A 17,024-nucleotide genomic window follows, 5' to 3' on the forward strand; every position below is an offset into this window, starting at 1 on the left:
ACGGCGGTTTGACTGGCCCTTCCCCCACGCCCATCAATCACTTCCGGGTCAGCAGGGGACAGGTTTCCTCCCGGGGGTCGCAAGAGTCAGGGGGCGAGGCCGGAGCCAGCCCCGCTCACTGGCTGGGACGATGTGAGCAGGGCCTGGCCTGCTGGCGGTACCCGGGCGCGGGACGCGCCCTCGTGGCAGGACGCGCGGGCAGAGCTGCTGCCCCGCCCGGGAGGGGGTAGGGGGTAGGCGACTAGTCCAGCGGGGCGTCCCATGCGAGGACCCGTCATCCACCTGCTCCCCGCTGACCGGCTGGGGGCAGCAGCTGGCCCTGGGCCAACCCCCTCCCCTCCTTTCAGCAGACATCGGGCGTTGTGCGCCCCCCGCGACAGCTGTCCGGATGAGCGACATGGCAACAGCCTCGCTTTCGATGAGCCTCTCTGCCCCTCCCCCAGCCCCTGCGCATCTTCCTCGGAGGGCGTAGCCGCCCCCCACCACCACCACCCCGGGCTGCACCTAGGGGGCTGCAGGGCAGCGCGGAGGTGTTTGGGCAGAGCTGGAAGAGGAAACTAAGGCAGTGCCTGACAGCCTGTGTCCTGCTTTGGCAGTGCTTCCAGTCCCCCCTCCCCCCCATAAGCTTGGCATTGACCCTCCCCAGCTGCCTGCTCTTCCGCGTCCAGCTCTGGTACAAAGCATCTCTCCTTCTTTACCCTTTGCAGCTAAGGGAGGACGCAGCCTTTCATTTCTGACAGACGAAGGCCACGTGAGAGGGAGCAGATATTACCGTCGTTAGCAGGAGCTAGCAGCCCAGATAGATTGTACAATTTTTTCTGTAGTGTCAGGCAATGAATGGCCTGTGATCAACTGTCACTCTCTTTGTACAGAAAATGTTTGTGTACTTATGGGGATACCTGTATAGTAACTTCTTCCGGTTTTGGCTGAAATGGATTTTGAGGCTGCTCACTGGAAAATGTGAATTACAGCGTATCTGTGGTGGCTCAAAGGAAGGTTCACAACGGACGCTAAAGATAGGTAATAAAGAATGTAATCTTTTAAAAAGTACATTAGAGCTTGCAACTGGTCAGCCAGTTCCTCTTGTAGTTAGGTTTGGTAACAGTTAATCTGTGTCACAGCAGTTTGAAGGCATACCTGAAGCATTGTTGGTTTCACATCAGGTCCAACTAGGGAAAAAAGGTCTAAATCATCGATACTGTACTCCTATTGGCAGACTCAAGGGTTACATGGGCCCTAGATTCCTCTACTATGTTCATTGCTGGAATTGGCAACTATAGGTCTTCTAGAAGCATTTTGGCAAAGCATTGTAAGAAAGCTGACACCCTTCCTGTGTTGTATCTGTTTTGTAACTTGTTTCCTGTATTGCCTGCTAGGCCAATGCCTTTCTCGGGGACTCTAAATTTACTTTAAAAGCAAAACGCATCATACTGTATATAAACTATAAATGCTTTTACTGAAGCTTTAATTATAAAAAAAAATATAAAGGTCTAAAAGATATATTTTCCTTTCCCTGCTAACCAAGGGAAATATAGTCCGCTTAAAAAAATGAGCTAAATGGTGTTACACCTTCTGCTGAGTCTCTGGCCAATTTTTTTCTTTTTACCATCACAATTTCCTATTTAAAACAAAAAAAATTGTTTTCTTTGAAAGACCCACACAAACATGGAAATTAATTATAAAGGGGAAATACTGAAAATGACAACACACAAAGTGATGTCAAATGCAATATATAAATCTAAAATAAGTATTTTCTCTTACTGGTAAGTCAATCTTGGTTGCCGTTGTAACAATAGTAGGAAAATGTACGAAGTATGATGATCTTTTGAAGTTTACTGTTCCTTTAAACTCCTGTTAGTATAAATGACTGTTTTTAATGCGCTTGGAAAGATATTCCTAAAAACACAACAGCTATATTTTCACCAAGAATCCTTTTCTCTTTCAAACTGGCACCTCATCTTTCCAGGCTGTTAAACTGAGGTTGTAATGAAGTAAATTTAAAAACCACAAGACTATTCAGATTGCTATATTCATAAAGATGGTGATAGATTTACATCATGCAAAAGGTTTTCAATTCAGTATTGTCCGTTACCTGTTAATTTAAAATTATCCTTGACTAATTGCTGATGCAACCCTAATAAAACATTGTTTAGATGTACTATTTACAAATGTGTTGTCAATGATGTAACTCGTCAAAAGTTTGAATTCAATATATAAAACAGTTGTAGTGATCTAATTATTTGTCTTGTATTACAGAGTACTCATTGGGATTATCAAAGAGTAAGGTAGGATTTGATGGAGATAACACATTATAACCAGAAAACCAATTTTTAGAGACAAATATGCCCTTAAAGGAATACTTACTTGTAGAATTTGATAGCTTTCAGAGTCTTTTGGGTGTGTATTCACAGAATATGTGCTGGAGTAAAATTTTCTCTCACTGTTTTTCTGTTAAAGTTTTATACAGAATAATGCTCAATATGCTCAGTGTTATCCATATTTCCACTCTCATTCAGAAATATATGTAAAATTGAATAGATTATTTGAATAGGAAAAATTAGTCTAATTCCTAATTTTTGTCATGGTATCAAAGCATCGGTGATCTGCACAGCAAAAATGAAGCTATTAGGTAGGACAGGATAAATGCGATTTGCAGACTAAAAATCTTTTGTAGAAAATGGAAATGTGATATGTAATCCTTTCAATGCTAGATGTATACCATTATGCTATGCTGTCATGTGGTCGTGCTGTATAATTGAGGCAAATGGAATATGAATACATACTTGGCTGTTATGATATGAAGATGAGTGACTGTTCTTTTCTGTCTAATCACTGCCAAGTGGTACTGAAAGAGAATTTTTGTGACTGCCACATAAACAAATTGTTGTTGTTATGATAGAGCCCATTGAGTGGGTTCTACCAGAGGTCTTGATTATGATTTTAATATCTTAAATTTATAGAGTGTCTTACCCCAAAATGACAGGTTTCAGAGTAGCAGCCGTGTTAGTCTGTATCCGAAAAAGGTGCATCCGATGAAGTGAGCTGTAGCTCATGAAAGCTTATGCTCAAATAAATTGGTTAGTCTCTAAGGTGCCACAAATACTCCTTTTCTTTTTACCCCCAAATGGTTTCCCTTTGTGTGTATTACACACACACACGAATCCCATCTCACATTATTGAAATGTAGCTGTTCAGGAATGGAATGAAAACTATTTTATGACTGCATAGTGCCACTAAGAGATTGGTATAATATAGCTGTCTGTAATATCCAACAATGACATTGTAGCATCTTGTGTTTTCTGTTGTGACTGTATACTCCAATCTGTGAGGCACAAGGTTGCGAACAGATGTCACATAGGGATGTGTAAGCTCCCTCTGAAAACTTGGCATGATGCATGGTCCTTTTTTCCCCAATCATAGAATCGTAGGACTGGAGGAGACCTCAAGGGGTTCTCTAGTTCAGTCCCCTGCACTCATGGCAGGGTTAAGTACTATCTAGACCATCCCTGACAGGTGTTTGTTTAACCTGCTCTTAAACGTCTCCTATGATGGAGATTCCACAACCCCCCTTCGCAATTTATTCCAGTGCTTAACCACCCTGACAAGTTTTTCCTGATGTTCAACCTAAACCACCCTTGCCGCAATTTAAGCCCATTATTTTTTGTCCTGTCCTTAGAGGTTAAGGAGAACAGTTTTTCTCCCTCCTCCTTGTAACAACCTTTTATGTACTTAAACTGTTATTATGTCCCCCCTCAGTCATCTCTTGTCCAGACTAAACAAACCCAATTTTTTCAATCTTCCCTGATAGCTCATGTTTTCTAGAGTTTTAATCATTTTTGTTGCTCTTCTCTGGACTCTCTCCAATTTGTCCACATCTTTCCTGAAATGTGATGCCCAGAACTGGACACAATACTCCAGCTGAGGCCTAATCAGTGCGGAGTAAAGCGGAAGAATGACTTCTTGTGTTTTGCTTACAACACTCCTGCTAATACATCCCAGTATGATGTAACACTGTTGCAAAAAAAGTGAACATTGTTGATTCATATTTAGCTTGTGATCCGCGATGACCCCCAGATCCTTTTCTGCAGACTCCTTCCTAGGCAGTCATTTCCCGTTTTGTATATGTGCAACTGATTGTTCCTTCCTCAGGGGAGTACTTTGCATTTGTCCCTATTGAATTTCATCCTATTTACTTCAGGCCATTTTTCCAGTTTGTCCAGATTATTTTGAATTTTAATCCTATCCTCCAAAGCACTTGCAACCCCTCCCAGCTTGGTATTGTCCACAAACTTTATAAGTGTACTCTCTATGCCATTATCTAAATCATTGATGAAGATATTGAACAGAACCGGACCCAGCACTGATTCCTGCGGGTCCCCACTCGATATGCCCTTCCAGTTTGTGAACTGTGAACCACTGATAACTACTGTCTGGGAACAGTTTTCCAACAAGTTATGCAACCACCTTATAGTAGGTCCAGGTAGGTAGTATTTCCCTAATTTGTTTATGAGAAGGTAATGCAAGACCGTATCAAAACCTTACTAAAGTCAAGATATACCACATCTACTGCTTCCCCACCATCCACAAGGCTTATTAGCCTGTCAAAGAAAGATATTAGGTTGATTTGACATGATTTGTTCTTGACAAATCTAGGCTGACAGTTACTTACCACCTTATCTTCCAGATGTTTGCAAATTGATTGCTTAATTATTTGCTCCATTATCTTTCCAGGTACTGAAGTTAAGCAGACTGGTCTGTAATTCCCCAGGTTGTCCTTATTTCCCTTTTTATAGATGGACGCTATATTTGACCTTTTCCCGCTCTGGAATCTCTCCTGTCTTACATGACTTTTCAAAGATAATCGCTAATGGCTTAGATACCTCCTCATTGAGTATTCTATGATGTATTTCATCAGGCCTTGCTGACTTGAAGACACCTAACTTGTCTAAGTAATTTTAACTTTTTCTTTCCCTATTTTTGCCTCTGATCCTATCTCATTTTCACTAGCATTCACTATGTTAGATGTCCAGTTGCTATTAACCTTGTGCATCTTTCTCAAAGTGATTAATAGATTCAAAAGCCAGAAGGGACTATTGTGATCAGCTAGACTGACCTCTTGTGTAATAGACCATAGAACTTCCCCAAAATAATTCCTAGAGTATATGTTTTAGAAAAACATCTAACTTGATTTGAAAATTGCCAGTGTTGGGAGAATCCACTATGATCTTGGGTAAATTGTTCCAAGGTTAATACCGTCATTGTTAAAAATTTACACCTTATTTCCAATCTGAATTTGTCTAGCTTCAGTTTCTAGCCATTGGATTTCTCTGCTAGATTGAAGAGACCATTATTAAATACTTGTTCCCCGTGTAGGTACTTAGACTGTAATCAAGTCACTCTCCCAGCTTTCTTTTTGTGAAGCTATAGAGAGCTCTTTGAGTCTGTTGCTGTGAGGCATGCTTTCTAATCTTTTAATCATTCTTGTGGCTCTTCTCCAAACCCTTTCCAGTTTATCAAGGACTAATGCATCCAAAGCCCTCTTTGCCACAGCATTTCACTGGGAGCTAATGTTCAGCTGATTATCCACTGCAACCCCCAGATCTTTTTCAGAGTCGCTGCCTCTTAGGATAGAGTTCCCCCATCCTGTAAGTGTGACCTTCAGGTATTTACAGCGTTTATTGATATGTGATCTCTATTCATGTTGGTCTTTGGCTGTGTCTTTGAAGTTATCAACATTTATGCCGCATAAGTTAATATTCTGCTTATGGGTAACTTTAAAGTATTTATAGTCACCGTCCTTCCTGTACTTTCCAAGTTTCAGCTAACCATAAGTGACTTTTTTGGAGACTCTATCATCCTCCTTTCTGATAACATGATCTGTCCATCTGAGTTGAGCTTTGATAACTATTGTCTTGATGCAGGTTGTTTTTGCTCTTTCAAGGACGTTAATGTGTATGTTAAGGCCTCTGTCTCAACCTATTTGTTGTTACTAGCAGCAAATGTGCCACACTTTTCCAGAATGAAGATATTAACCTAGGTCCTGGAATTTGTCTTGGACTTTGGTTAATATCTTCACTCTGGAAAAGTATGGCATGCTGTTAGTAACAACATAGTCAAGGCCTCTGTCTCATCCTAACACTGGCATCTCACTTCCAATAGTACACTTGCTCCTTATGATGATGTGTTAGTTCATTATTGAATTGGAGGAAGAATGTCACTGAGAATTAGCTTGCTCCTCAATAATCCCATTGACTTCAGTAGGACTAAGTAAGTGGAGTAAGGTACTATTTAGCATGTTGAAGGGTATCAGAATCTAGGTTATAGTGAATTTCCAATACAACTTCTCTCCGGATCTAAGTTTGCCTTTGAGGATTCTCCTCCAAAAATTATCAGGCCTGACACTAGTTATCTTGAGATCACAGACCAGGATGCATGTTTTTTAATTACTGTATTTTACCAGCTGACTGAAAAAGAAAGAATGAAACCATCCTCATTCTTTCACAGGCAAAGCAAGCACACTTAAGGACTTATCACAAAATGTATTTACCTTGACAACTGTCCCATATTTTTTCATTTTTAAAAGATGCAAATGCAATGGGCATAAACAGACTAGTAAATAATAGGAACAAAATAGATGTTACGTTTTGTATTCATTGTTTGACTTACGTTCACTTCTTAGGTATTAAGACATGCTATACATGTTGGTGAAGCTGAAGTGGAAAAATGTGTCATGGGTATAATGAAAGAAAAGAAGATTAATATACAGAAGGATACAGGGTATGTTGTTTGCTACTGTTACACAGGTACCTCTAAGTGGACCACATCATTTTGCCTTTTATAACATTGTATAGGTATATGACGAGAAAGATGATTATTTTAGGAATCATCTAATCTGATCTTGTTATTTGGGGAATACAGTATGTACATCATACTTTGCAATTCACTTTTAAGGATTTAAGATGTATATATGAGGAGACTGCATATGACGTGGTGTGGTATAAAGGTTTTATTGGCATGAATTTGGGATAACTGCATTACTCACAGTTGGCCAACCCCAATTAAATTGTACTGGTCATCTCAATCAGATCTTTACCATATCATCACATATCCTGTATGACCTATATTACATACTGTTGTTTTAGAGAGTTCATTTAAAAAAAAAAAAAAAAGCTTGTTAGATCAGTTTCTTTTGTGTCTCTCCACCTGTAACTGTATAGGCCTTGAAGAGGGAAAAGTATAACTAATTGAAAACAATTCTAAAAATGATCTTTCTCTCTACATAAAAGCCATCCACAGTTTCAAAGTTTGGGATATCTTCTGACCTTTGAAATCTAGACGCAAGTGTGACATTTAATGTTGGAAAGCTGCGGTTTTCCCCTTTTCCAGAGATGCAATGTTGCCATTTCCAGCTGTGCAGCATTGAAGTATTGCCCTTAGACTTGTCACTGGAGCTGGATGAAATATTACCCATTCTGGAGTTTAGACTAGTGTAACATTCTGAGGTGAGGAAAGTAATACATTTCTCTCTGGAAGAAAGTTGTTGTTTGTTTTTTTTTCAGTTGGGCAAAGCTTGTAGGAGTTTGGTGTGTCACATTAAATCCTGCAGGACCTGTACTCTCTTTTTCGTATGATCTAAGCAATGATGACTCTATGGCCATCCAATCATGTATTGCCTTAAGATCCTGTGGGGTTTTTTGTTTTTCAGTTTTAAGACAAGCCTACAGGTATGTTTGCTGCAGATATCTGGTTATAAGAAACTTTATTTGGAAGTGGAAAATCTGAGGAAACTTCCATATGATTCAGATAATGAAGAACATGAAAAGCAACTAATCCAGGTGAAGGAGTCTTGGAATTCTGAGTCCTAAACTATTACTAGAATAATTGAATGCTAATAAATTAGCCTTAGAAGTTTAGCTTTCTTTAAATTTCTAACTGTCAGGCTGTTTAGTCTTTATAAACTAGAAGAGCAAAATTGATTTTAAAAATTTGAAATAAACCAGCTGACAGGTGCCCTTTCAATAAGTCTCTGACAAATGCCCTTGACTGTATCCAACAGTATATGAGAGCTTAATTTATCCTCTTACTGCTAATTATTTTAATACCACCTTGGCATTTTAAAAATATTTACTATTTTCAAGTTGTAAAACTGACTCACTGAAGTTAAACAATACCCTAAAGCAAATCTCAGACTAATAGCTCTGTTTCTTAAGGGTTTCTTACAGTAAGTTTATTCCATTTGAAATCGCAAAAATAGTAGCACACATTTTAACAAAACAAAACTCTGCATACCAAAAATACTTGATCATTTATGGTGCCTTTCACTCATGAAATTTGTTTTTACAAATACTAGTGAATTTAACATTCCAATATCCCTGTATATAGATATTTATCCTCACTGTGGCTTTGATCCTTCAAAGATTTATGCACGTGTTCCAACTGAAGTACATGGGTAATCTCATTGAACTCAATGATCATATTTGTGCCTAAAATTAAGCATTTGCACAAGTGTTTGCAGAATTGGGGTTTATGTGTATGAGGAGACTGACAACCAGAAAAATGAAGTGCCTGATGCTCTTTTACATCCACTTAGAGCCCTTTTGCACTGCCAGATAAAAGGGGCCTTAGTGTAAATGAGTATCAGGCTCTAAGGGAGTTAATTGTCCCTGACTTGGTTGTAATTTTAGTGTATATATAGGGCTTAAGTGAGTTACTCAAGAGGAAAAAAAAGGAAGTGTGACAAAGCATAGAGAATCCATGTCTCCCAATTTTTAGTCTTGTCTTAAATGCAAGATTTTGTTATGACATGCATCAATAAGTGTTCTGAATAACATGACTAGGAAGACCATTGGCAGTTCTGTTATTTGTAACATGGAAGTATGTTTATGTAGCTTTGGAATTTGCTGATACCTCATGAAAATCTGAAGGCTAGAATCACCAAGCAGTGGTGTGACATTGGTTTCCAAGGTGATGATCCCAAAACAGACTTCAGAGGAATGGGCATGCTGGGATTAGTCAATCTGGTGTAAGTGAAAATAAATACCTTTTTTCTCTAAGACTTAAGTTTTTTCTATGTCTATGAATTCTTATTTAGTATTATTCCTAATTCCCTCTGCAATGACTACTTGAGTAGAAGAAAACAAATATATTGACAACTGTAATACATTACTGAATAATGGAAAAGGAGCCCCTTTCTAAATGAGTAAACAGTTCTTCAACAGTGAGCTGCATTGTTAATAACTAGTTGGATAGATGATAGTTTTAGTTAAATTGTAACAGAGTTGAAAAGAAAAGCAGAAAGGAGTTTAAGAATAAAGAATTATACACCTGTATGATAGGCCTGCTATGCTATAGCTGGGAAAGTAACTGATCAAAACTCTTTAAAATATAGTTATTACTAAGTTAAAAGTACTAATGATGTAGAACAAAAGATATGAAAATTCATGAATACAACCTACTTGAATGGGGGAATCTTGAGTTCCCTGGAAGGTTCCTATCCTACTGTTCTCCTTTATCATGTCATTCCTTGTTACAGATCACTTTTTCCATTTACTTTTATCTTATTGGTTTTCATTCTGTACTCTTTCTCCAATACACATTTGTCTATAACTCCATTTTTCTGTTGTTGAAAATGTTTATTAATTAAATCTAACTACCTATGTAGTAATCCTTAGATTGAGTTTTTATTTTCTCCTTCTCAGGTATTTTAGTAAACATTACACCAGCGAAGCTCGCCAGATCCTCTCTCGTTCAAATCATCCAACATTGGGGTAAGCCATTTGTACGGGCCTAAGATCTCACAAAGATCTTAGATTGTAGAGTGCCAAGTCTATAAGGGAGGATCTTCTGAATTTTTTAAGAGGAAAACATTTGACACTTCCTACAGGAAATGGACAAACGGAATTAATTTGTAATTTTGGAGATGTGGTCACAGCATCTGAGTTGAAAACTGTGTGTGTGTGTGTATAGCTATGTATTTGTTCCAAACAGTCTATTTAGTGCCCTTAATAATCTGTAGTCTTCAGTTAGTTTCATTGTAGCAAAACACTCCAATCCCTTAGCCATACCATTTTTGGGGGATAACAGATTTGGATTAAACTAGGAAGGGAATAGTAATTATCCTTTATTCTATTTAATAACACAAACTTACTCACTCAAGATGTATGTATTCATGCACACTATGCAAAGTGCAGTACATACACTTTCATAGATTAAGTGCCCACCCAGTGGCCTGGACTGTACAAATATTTAAAACACATCAAAGATTATAAACAAGCTCTCTCACCCTTTACAAGACACTACTCCTCTTTCATCCACCCAATCCACAGTTAACTCTGGTTTATCTCAATAATTAATACAGTAAGCATGGGAAGGCTTCATCTTGTGCCTTGTCATTAATGTTGCCCTATCTATTTAAGTTGTGAGCAGTCATTAATGAAGACTTCTGCAATGAAAACATATACATGTATCCTTTAACATATTTGTTTTTCAAAATGATACACTTTTTGTGACTGTTGAACTTGTTCTAATTTTTCATCATTAGGCTTTTTAAGCCAAAAGAGTCCCATACATAACAGGAGCAAACCTAGAGTTGTCATTCAGGTTTATTTTCTGTATTCGGAATTCCACCTCCCGGAGGAAACAGGATATCCTGTACAAAGCCCCAAAATGCACTTTACTCAGTGACTCAAATTGTGTGTGCAACTGTACCTGATTTAACACATTGTACTCTATAACAAGCTTTGAAAATTGTATCACATATGAAAATACACAAGATCTACTTGAGCTTCTGCTGGCCAGCTCTCTTGCTATAGCCGTGTTTTTGGTAGCAGTGATGTTAATATTACAGTAGATTTGGAGAGAGGGCAGTAGACCAGATTTAGAATTTTTTTTTTAAAGCTTTTACTTTTCTATATGCTTATCGAGGGCTGGTACACCCTTGGGGGGTGGGGGACATTATAACACCATGGCTGAGTCTGGTTGACTGCCCTTGGCTTCTGGGCAGTAAGGTCTAATGCTCGGGATCAATAGGCTAGCCTCCCTCACAGGGCCATGTGGGCTCATGGCCAGAGTCAATATGGCCACCCTCCCTTGCAGTGCCATGTGGGCTCGTGGCCAGAGCGGCTGGAGAGGTGGGCTGCCACTTCAGGACGGGCAGCAGCCAGGGTAGGGGGACCCAGACCCTCCCTACTCCACTGGGTCCCAACCCAAGGCCCTGATGGTGGTGGGGTTGCCCACCTCCTGCTCAGCAGGGATCCTGCCAAAACATGCTGAGCCAAGCCCCAGTTCTATGACTGGTTTCCTGTTAAGTTCCCCTGTGTTACTTCCTACCCGTTCCTCCACAGCTAGTCATCTTGGGAGTCCCATGGCCTCTCTTCCCTCTCTGGAGTAGAGTGCCTGCGAGTCATTGGTCAATGCAGTCTGTCTGGCCTCTGAGTCCTGGAGTGTCAGCTGTCCCTCTGCAGGAACCTGCAGCAGACCTCTGTTACTTTTGGTAGTCAGCCCTGACTGAGCTGAGTTGCTCCCTTTTATAGCCAGAGCATGCCCAGCAGAGGCAAGGGGTGGGGCCTCCTCAACCCATAGAATGGGATTAACCCCTGCTGAACCAGTGCGGGGCTGGTATACCCCATCACAATGCTGATTAAACATCCTATCCTGTTGCCTCTGTTCGGTTAATGGGGACATTCACCACATTGCTGTTGATGAAATTTTAGATTTCTTACACTGTCCATCTTTTAACTTCACCATAGTCTTAGATGTACAAGGCACTTCAGACAAAAATGCTCCATACACTTGAGACAGACCTTGCTTGATTCCTAGAATGACCCAAAATATAGAATAGTAATAATTTGGCAGATAATAATTTGTCTCTATACAAATTAGTCCCAGAAAATGGAATAAATTGTAAACATCAACAGGAGAATGGATTTCATTAGTATCTAATAGGAAATGTTTTTGGTGTTTCAGATATTCCTATGCAATAGTTGGGATCAATTTGACAGAAATGGCTTATAGTTTACTAAAGAGTGGTGCTTTAAAGTCTCACCTCTACAACTTGGTCCCTGGATTGCCACAGATGGAACACTTTCATCAGTTTTATTGTGAGTATCTGTAACTCTTATAAATTATCAGGGCAGGACTACCTTCATTACCAAAAGACCAGGCCTCTGCCACCGAGATAAATGAGTAACTCCTTTAGTTGTTAGCAGTAATATGCGATTGTCCCTGGACTAGCTATTAGGACATCTAATACTCAGCCAGTTTGTTACATATTAAAAATATTTTAGTGCTCTGATGCTTCTAACATGCTTATGGATTTATTTTCAAGCATAGTTTAAAGGAAAAATAAACATTTACCTCCATTACTCCTCCAAAGCAAGAATTATAACTTGAATGTCTGACGACTATTTCTTCATTGGATAAATTTGGGTGGATGGATACAGCAGGCATCAATTTAATAAATATCTAATATTTTCTAAGGCATGCGTTCTTGCTAGTTACTCCTACACTATCCAGAAGAATTGCTATTGATTAAAATGAGGCACTGCCTTCTTTCTCTAGGCTGAGTGGTTCTGATGGATCCTCCCAGCCTAAAGTAGAAAAGAATGGATCACAGGTCCTGTAGAACTTCATTTTGTTTTCTTTACAGGTTATCTGGTTTATGAGTTTGACAAATTTTGGTTTGAAGAAGAACCAGAAAGTATTATGCACTTCAACCACTATAGAGAGAAATTTCATGAAAAAGTTAAAGGACTTCTTCTGGACTATAACCAAGTACTAACCTTACAGAATATAAAGAAACCATAGCCTCATCTTCAGTCTATCCAGTTCTGCTCATAAAATAGAATTAAGCATTCTCATGGAATTCGCACACTTACTTTACCAAAAATATTTGTTTAATGATGGAACTTTTTATACATATATTTTTGAAAAAACTCAAATTCAGTTATAAAAGCTTGGACAATCAGCCTCTATTTACAGGTCTTATATGCTATTCTCCAAAGGAAAGCTTTTTTAAAAAAAATCCTGTATTGAATCTTTTGCCCTCCCAACTTTCATACGCCTTTTGGTGCAGGAACATGAAGTAGGTATTTATGCTGTATTATGTTATCTTCATTATGTAACCTATTACTAGGTTCCTTTTCTACCATTAACAGTTGATTAGTTGTCTTTAAGAGGGGAAATTGCTTTGGTTTTAGAGTTGTTTCTCAAGTTCTGTCCCCTTGTTTATCTGCACATAGCTTGTGGTCTATAAAAATGTTAAATTTCTGTGTAAAGAGCTCCATGAAGAGGATGTATCAATTATTTGTGACTTGGAAGAAGAGATTTCATTTTTTCATATTTACACACAAGAACAAACATGGTTCTGGTTGAAATGATCCTCCCTCCAGGAAATAAAGTACCCACAACCCTGTGCCTGGAAGGAACTTCCCTCAAAAATAACAACAACAACATAGTGTAAGGCCAGAGTCCATCAGTAAAGAAGTCCCCTTTAACAAGGAGATCTTTCATGTCAGATGGTGCCATAGATATTTCCAGCTCTCAATCCCTCTCTTTCAGTTTGGGCTACAGTTTTTCAGGCTCTCCTAGTTGATTTTGTATTTTTTGTTGGCCCATTCTTTTTCCTCTATCAGCCAACAGAATGACTTTTGAATGGGGAGTGATATCTAGGAGAATTACTTAACGAACAAACTACAAAAAGAGGTTATTTCCCACAAAACTTTGTTGGGGCTGAAATCCATGATTTGTGAAGGTAATTGGAACTCTTCACTTCATCCATACTTCGAAGGAAGTAGTGGCACAACTTTAATAGGATAAAAGCATGTTTCCAGATTTGGGCATTCTAGGCAATCCAGGCACAAGGAGTTGATATCTACAGCAGTTTGTGATTATTAAGCATTGTTTAAAATGTTAAACAGGCTTGGCATGAACTTATATTTTTTAAAGCCTACTATTTAAATAAAGTGCCTTCTGCTTAATTCAATCACTGTTTAATTTGACCCTCCATTTAACTGGAGCAGAGCTTCAGAAACCTCAGTTCTTTGGGGGCAGAGACGATCTCTCATATGCTTGAATATCACATAGTGGGTGCTATCATGATACAAATACAAAAAAAAATTAAACATAATGCTTTATTTTATCTCTGGTAGGCTTCATTAGTTATGAAAAAAGGCCAACTTTCTGAATGGGAGAAGGAAAGAACAAAGGAAGATCCTTGTGATTTAACAAAAAGATAATTGGAAGATATTCAGACCCTACAATATAAGTATTATTGCATAGGCTGTGATTTCTACCACTCCATCCCCTAATTCCTCTTGATCTACATGAACAACATGATCAGCTGCTTATTGCAGTCAAAATGATAGTAGAGAGCAGTTATATATACAAAAAGTTTTATTGTTTTGTTGTAAAATGTGTTACAAATAGGTGAGGTTTTAAACATTGTTTGAGCTCCATCTGCCAGAAGGTGGAGGGATGTAAAGATTTATCTTCATATTTACATTTGCCCATTACCTTTATACTTGAAATGGTGCAGTTAGGGGAAGAAATTTGGTTGAAAAGGAACTGATGCAATACGCACAACACATCCTTTCTGTGCACACACTACAGTAACTCTTAATTTGGCAAAACTTGTTTTTAAATGTGGTACATTTTTGTTCTGCTACGCTGTGCGCACACTTTTCTGGAGGCACGCTGGTACTATGGTGATGACTTTATAGGTACCTAAATAGCAGAATTAAATGTTTCTTCATTGGATTTCTGCAAATAAGTTTTGCTGGTTTCAAATGTACTTTATAATGAAAATATATATCTATTTCCCCCCCACACACACCTCCTGGCTGCTCTCCACCCTTCTACCTGCTACCATATAGTTTCTCCACCCTAAGTAACTCTATTTCTTACCTTGCTGTTGCTGCATAGCTTTCCTTAGGAATAGCAGTATGAAATTGATCTGATGTTTGAATTTCACTGAGGACAACATGCTGAACAGAATTAGTGAAACCAGCCATACTATTGTTAATTTTACCATGCTACTGTTTGGCAAAGTTACAAGCAGCAACAATAACAGAGGAGCTGGAACCAATTGGCCACAGAGCCTAGCCAGTTTTGTCATCCTTACATTTGGAAGATTATTTTTGCAACTGTAAAGGCTAGAAATGTAATTAGAAAAAAAGACAAAACCTATAATTCCACAGAAATTGGTATGTTAAACTTCTTTACTCCCAGGAAGAACTTCCTGCTTGCCATTGGCAAGAGGATTTTTCAAACCCTATCCTATACAATTTCAGATTTCATATAGCACAAAAGAAATCTTAACTAAGGCATCTTGGGATAGAGTCTAGACCAGGGATTCTCAAACTTCATTGCAGCGCAACCCCCTTCTTACAACAAAAATTACTACACGACCCCAGGAAGGGGGACTGCAGTCTGAGCCAGCCAGAGCCCTGCTGCCCTGGGCAGGAGGGGGAGAGGAGCAGGCAAAGTCCAAGCCCCACTGTCCCAGGTAGGGGGCCTGTAACCTGAGCCCCGCTGCCTAGAGCTGAAGCTGAAGCCTGAACCCCACTCCCCAGGTCTGATGCCTTTGGGCTTCAGCCTTTGGGGGTGTGGCTTTGGCCCCAGACCCCAGCAAGTCTAAACACCAGCCCTGGCAACCCCATTAAAATGGAGGTCATGACCCACAGTTTGAAAACCGCTGGTCTAGACTGAGTTCAGTCAAAGGTTTGTCATCACTTTTTATAATCAAAACCATGAGCTGAGAATCATGAAAATACACAAATTAAGAATAAAGTAACCATCATTAAACATGGAAAAGCTATGTAGTCAAATGTATGGATGTGTTAGGTCACATGTAATAATTGTTTAAAATGAGTGTATTTTTCTAGTTCCCAGTGTATTGTTTCCTGAACAGTTTAAAAACTAGAATTTGTATGTAGTTTTGTACTATTAAGTACATATTTTGCATGTAGCAGGTTAATTGTAAGTATTGGTAACTAGTTAGAATACAGTGTAAAAACACAGGGCAAAAACTGTGTCGGGGTGGGAACTTGCTGGAGGCAATAAAAGTCTAGTTAACAAGATTTTATATTAACTATTGCATTCATACTATGAAATGACAATCGTAATTTAACAGACGATATAGACTGGAAGTGTGCAATGACCTGTTTAACTGGATATAGTCAGTTTGCATAGCATTGAAACTAATTGTGAATACTTGGTTACAAAGCATCCCTAAAATTAAAGTCTTGGTTAAAGTCCCTGTTGCTTTATAATACTGTTTATTAGATACACCTCAAGTTTTAAAATATGTATTTGACAATTCTTGGAAATATATCAAAATAATTTTAAGGTTGACATTCTTCCTTTTAAGTGGAATAAGCAATGTTGAAAGATGGGTTCAGTTGCAGAACATTTGTGCAGACACCATTTTAAACTGGAATTGTTAGTAGCAAAATGAAGACATATCTTAATGAAAAAAGTTCCTATGCTATTGCTGTTTCTGATAAACCAATATGGAGGATCATTGGGATGTACACTGCTCAAGCACTCTAGAGGAAGAAGCTAATCTAACATTTCCATCCACTGGCAAGCTTGGTTTTCGGACTCTGAACAAACGAGCAGTTCTCAATTCTTCATATTACTTCAGCTCTTGCCTAATTGAAGAAGTCTGTTTTCAATAAATGTTCTATAAAACATCAGTATAAACTTTTTTTAAGATGTATTGTGATGTGAGAAAGTTTTCTGTTTTAGTCAGAGGAGGTTTGCACCCTGTTCCACTGAAAATATTGTTAATGTGTGGTAAAAATTTAGTTTTTTTCACATCATAGTCACATTCTTATGGTGCTATAATATAGCCTGAAATGGCATTTCATGTCCTGCCAACTTATGGCACTGTCTGTTCCTGGAAGCAGTAGCCAGTAGGAAAGTCGGGCAGTAATTTGTCACTACTGTGCAATGAGATAACTGTACGCTAATAGAAATGTCAACATTTGCCCCAGTATAAAGCAATAATGTAAACTGTGATGTCA

At 38.7% G+C, this 17,024-nt stretch overlaps 1 protein-coding gene across 6 annotated transcripts; it reads left to right on the forward strand.

Annotated features, from left to right (window-relative positions):
- Window positions 1–46: 46 nt before the first annotated feature.
- On the forward strand, window positions 47–16,717 carry ELMOD2 (ELMO domain containing 2). 6 transcript variants are annotated; one of them, XM_077815289.1, is made up of 9 exons: window positions 47–132; window positions 873–1,020; window positions 2,257–2,285; window positions 6,680–6,777; window positions 7,706–7,835; window positions 8,889–9,022; window positions 9,699–9,767; window positions 11,965–12,098; window positions 12,647–16,717. In XM_077815289.1, the coding sequence occupies exons 2-9, from the start codon at window positions 876–878 to the stop codon at window positions 12,802–12,804; spliced, it is 897 nt and encodes a 298-aa protein (XP_077671415.1). In that variant the 5' UTR covers window positions 47–132; window positions 873–875; the 3' UTR covers window positions 12,805–16,717. The 6 variants fall into 6 exon arrangements, 5 of the variants coding, with proteins under 5 accessions (XP_077671415.1, XP_077671413.1, XP_077671412.1 ...); XM_077815287.1 differs by having other exon boundaries at window positions 50–132; window positions 708–1,020; XM_077815286.1 differs by having other exon boundaries at window positions 54–233; window positions 708–1,020.
- The last annotated feature ends 307 nt before the right edge of the window (window positions 16,718–17,024 follow it).

Source organism: Eretmochelys imbricata, chromosome 4 (genome assembly GCF_965152235.1).
Source record: "Eretmochelys imbricata isolate rEreImb1 chromosome 4, rEreImb1.hap1, whole genome shotgun sequence".
Classification (NCBI taxonomy): Eukaryota; Metazoa; Chordata; order Testudines; family Cheloniidae; genus Eretmochelys; species Eretmochelys imbricata.

Bases quoted from the DNA above. Each gene is read 5' to 3' on its own strand.
- ELMOD2 (XM_077815289.1), top strand. From the start codon at position 876: ATGTTTGTGTACTTATGGGGATACCTGTATAGTAACTTCTTCCGGTTT. The intron at 7,836-8,888 runs GTGAAGGAGTCT...ATGTTTATGTAG, and splicing joins ATGAAAAGCAACTAATCCAG to CTTTGGAATTTGCTGATACC. The intron at 12,099-12,646 runs GTGAGTATCTGT...TTTTCTTTACAG, and splicing joins ACACTTTCATCAGTTTTATT to GTTATCTGGTTTATGAGTTT.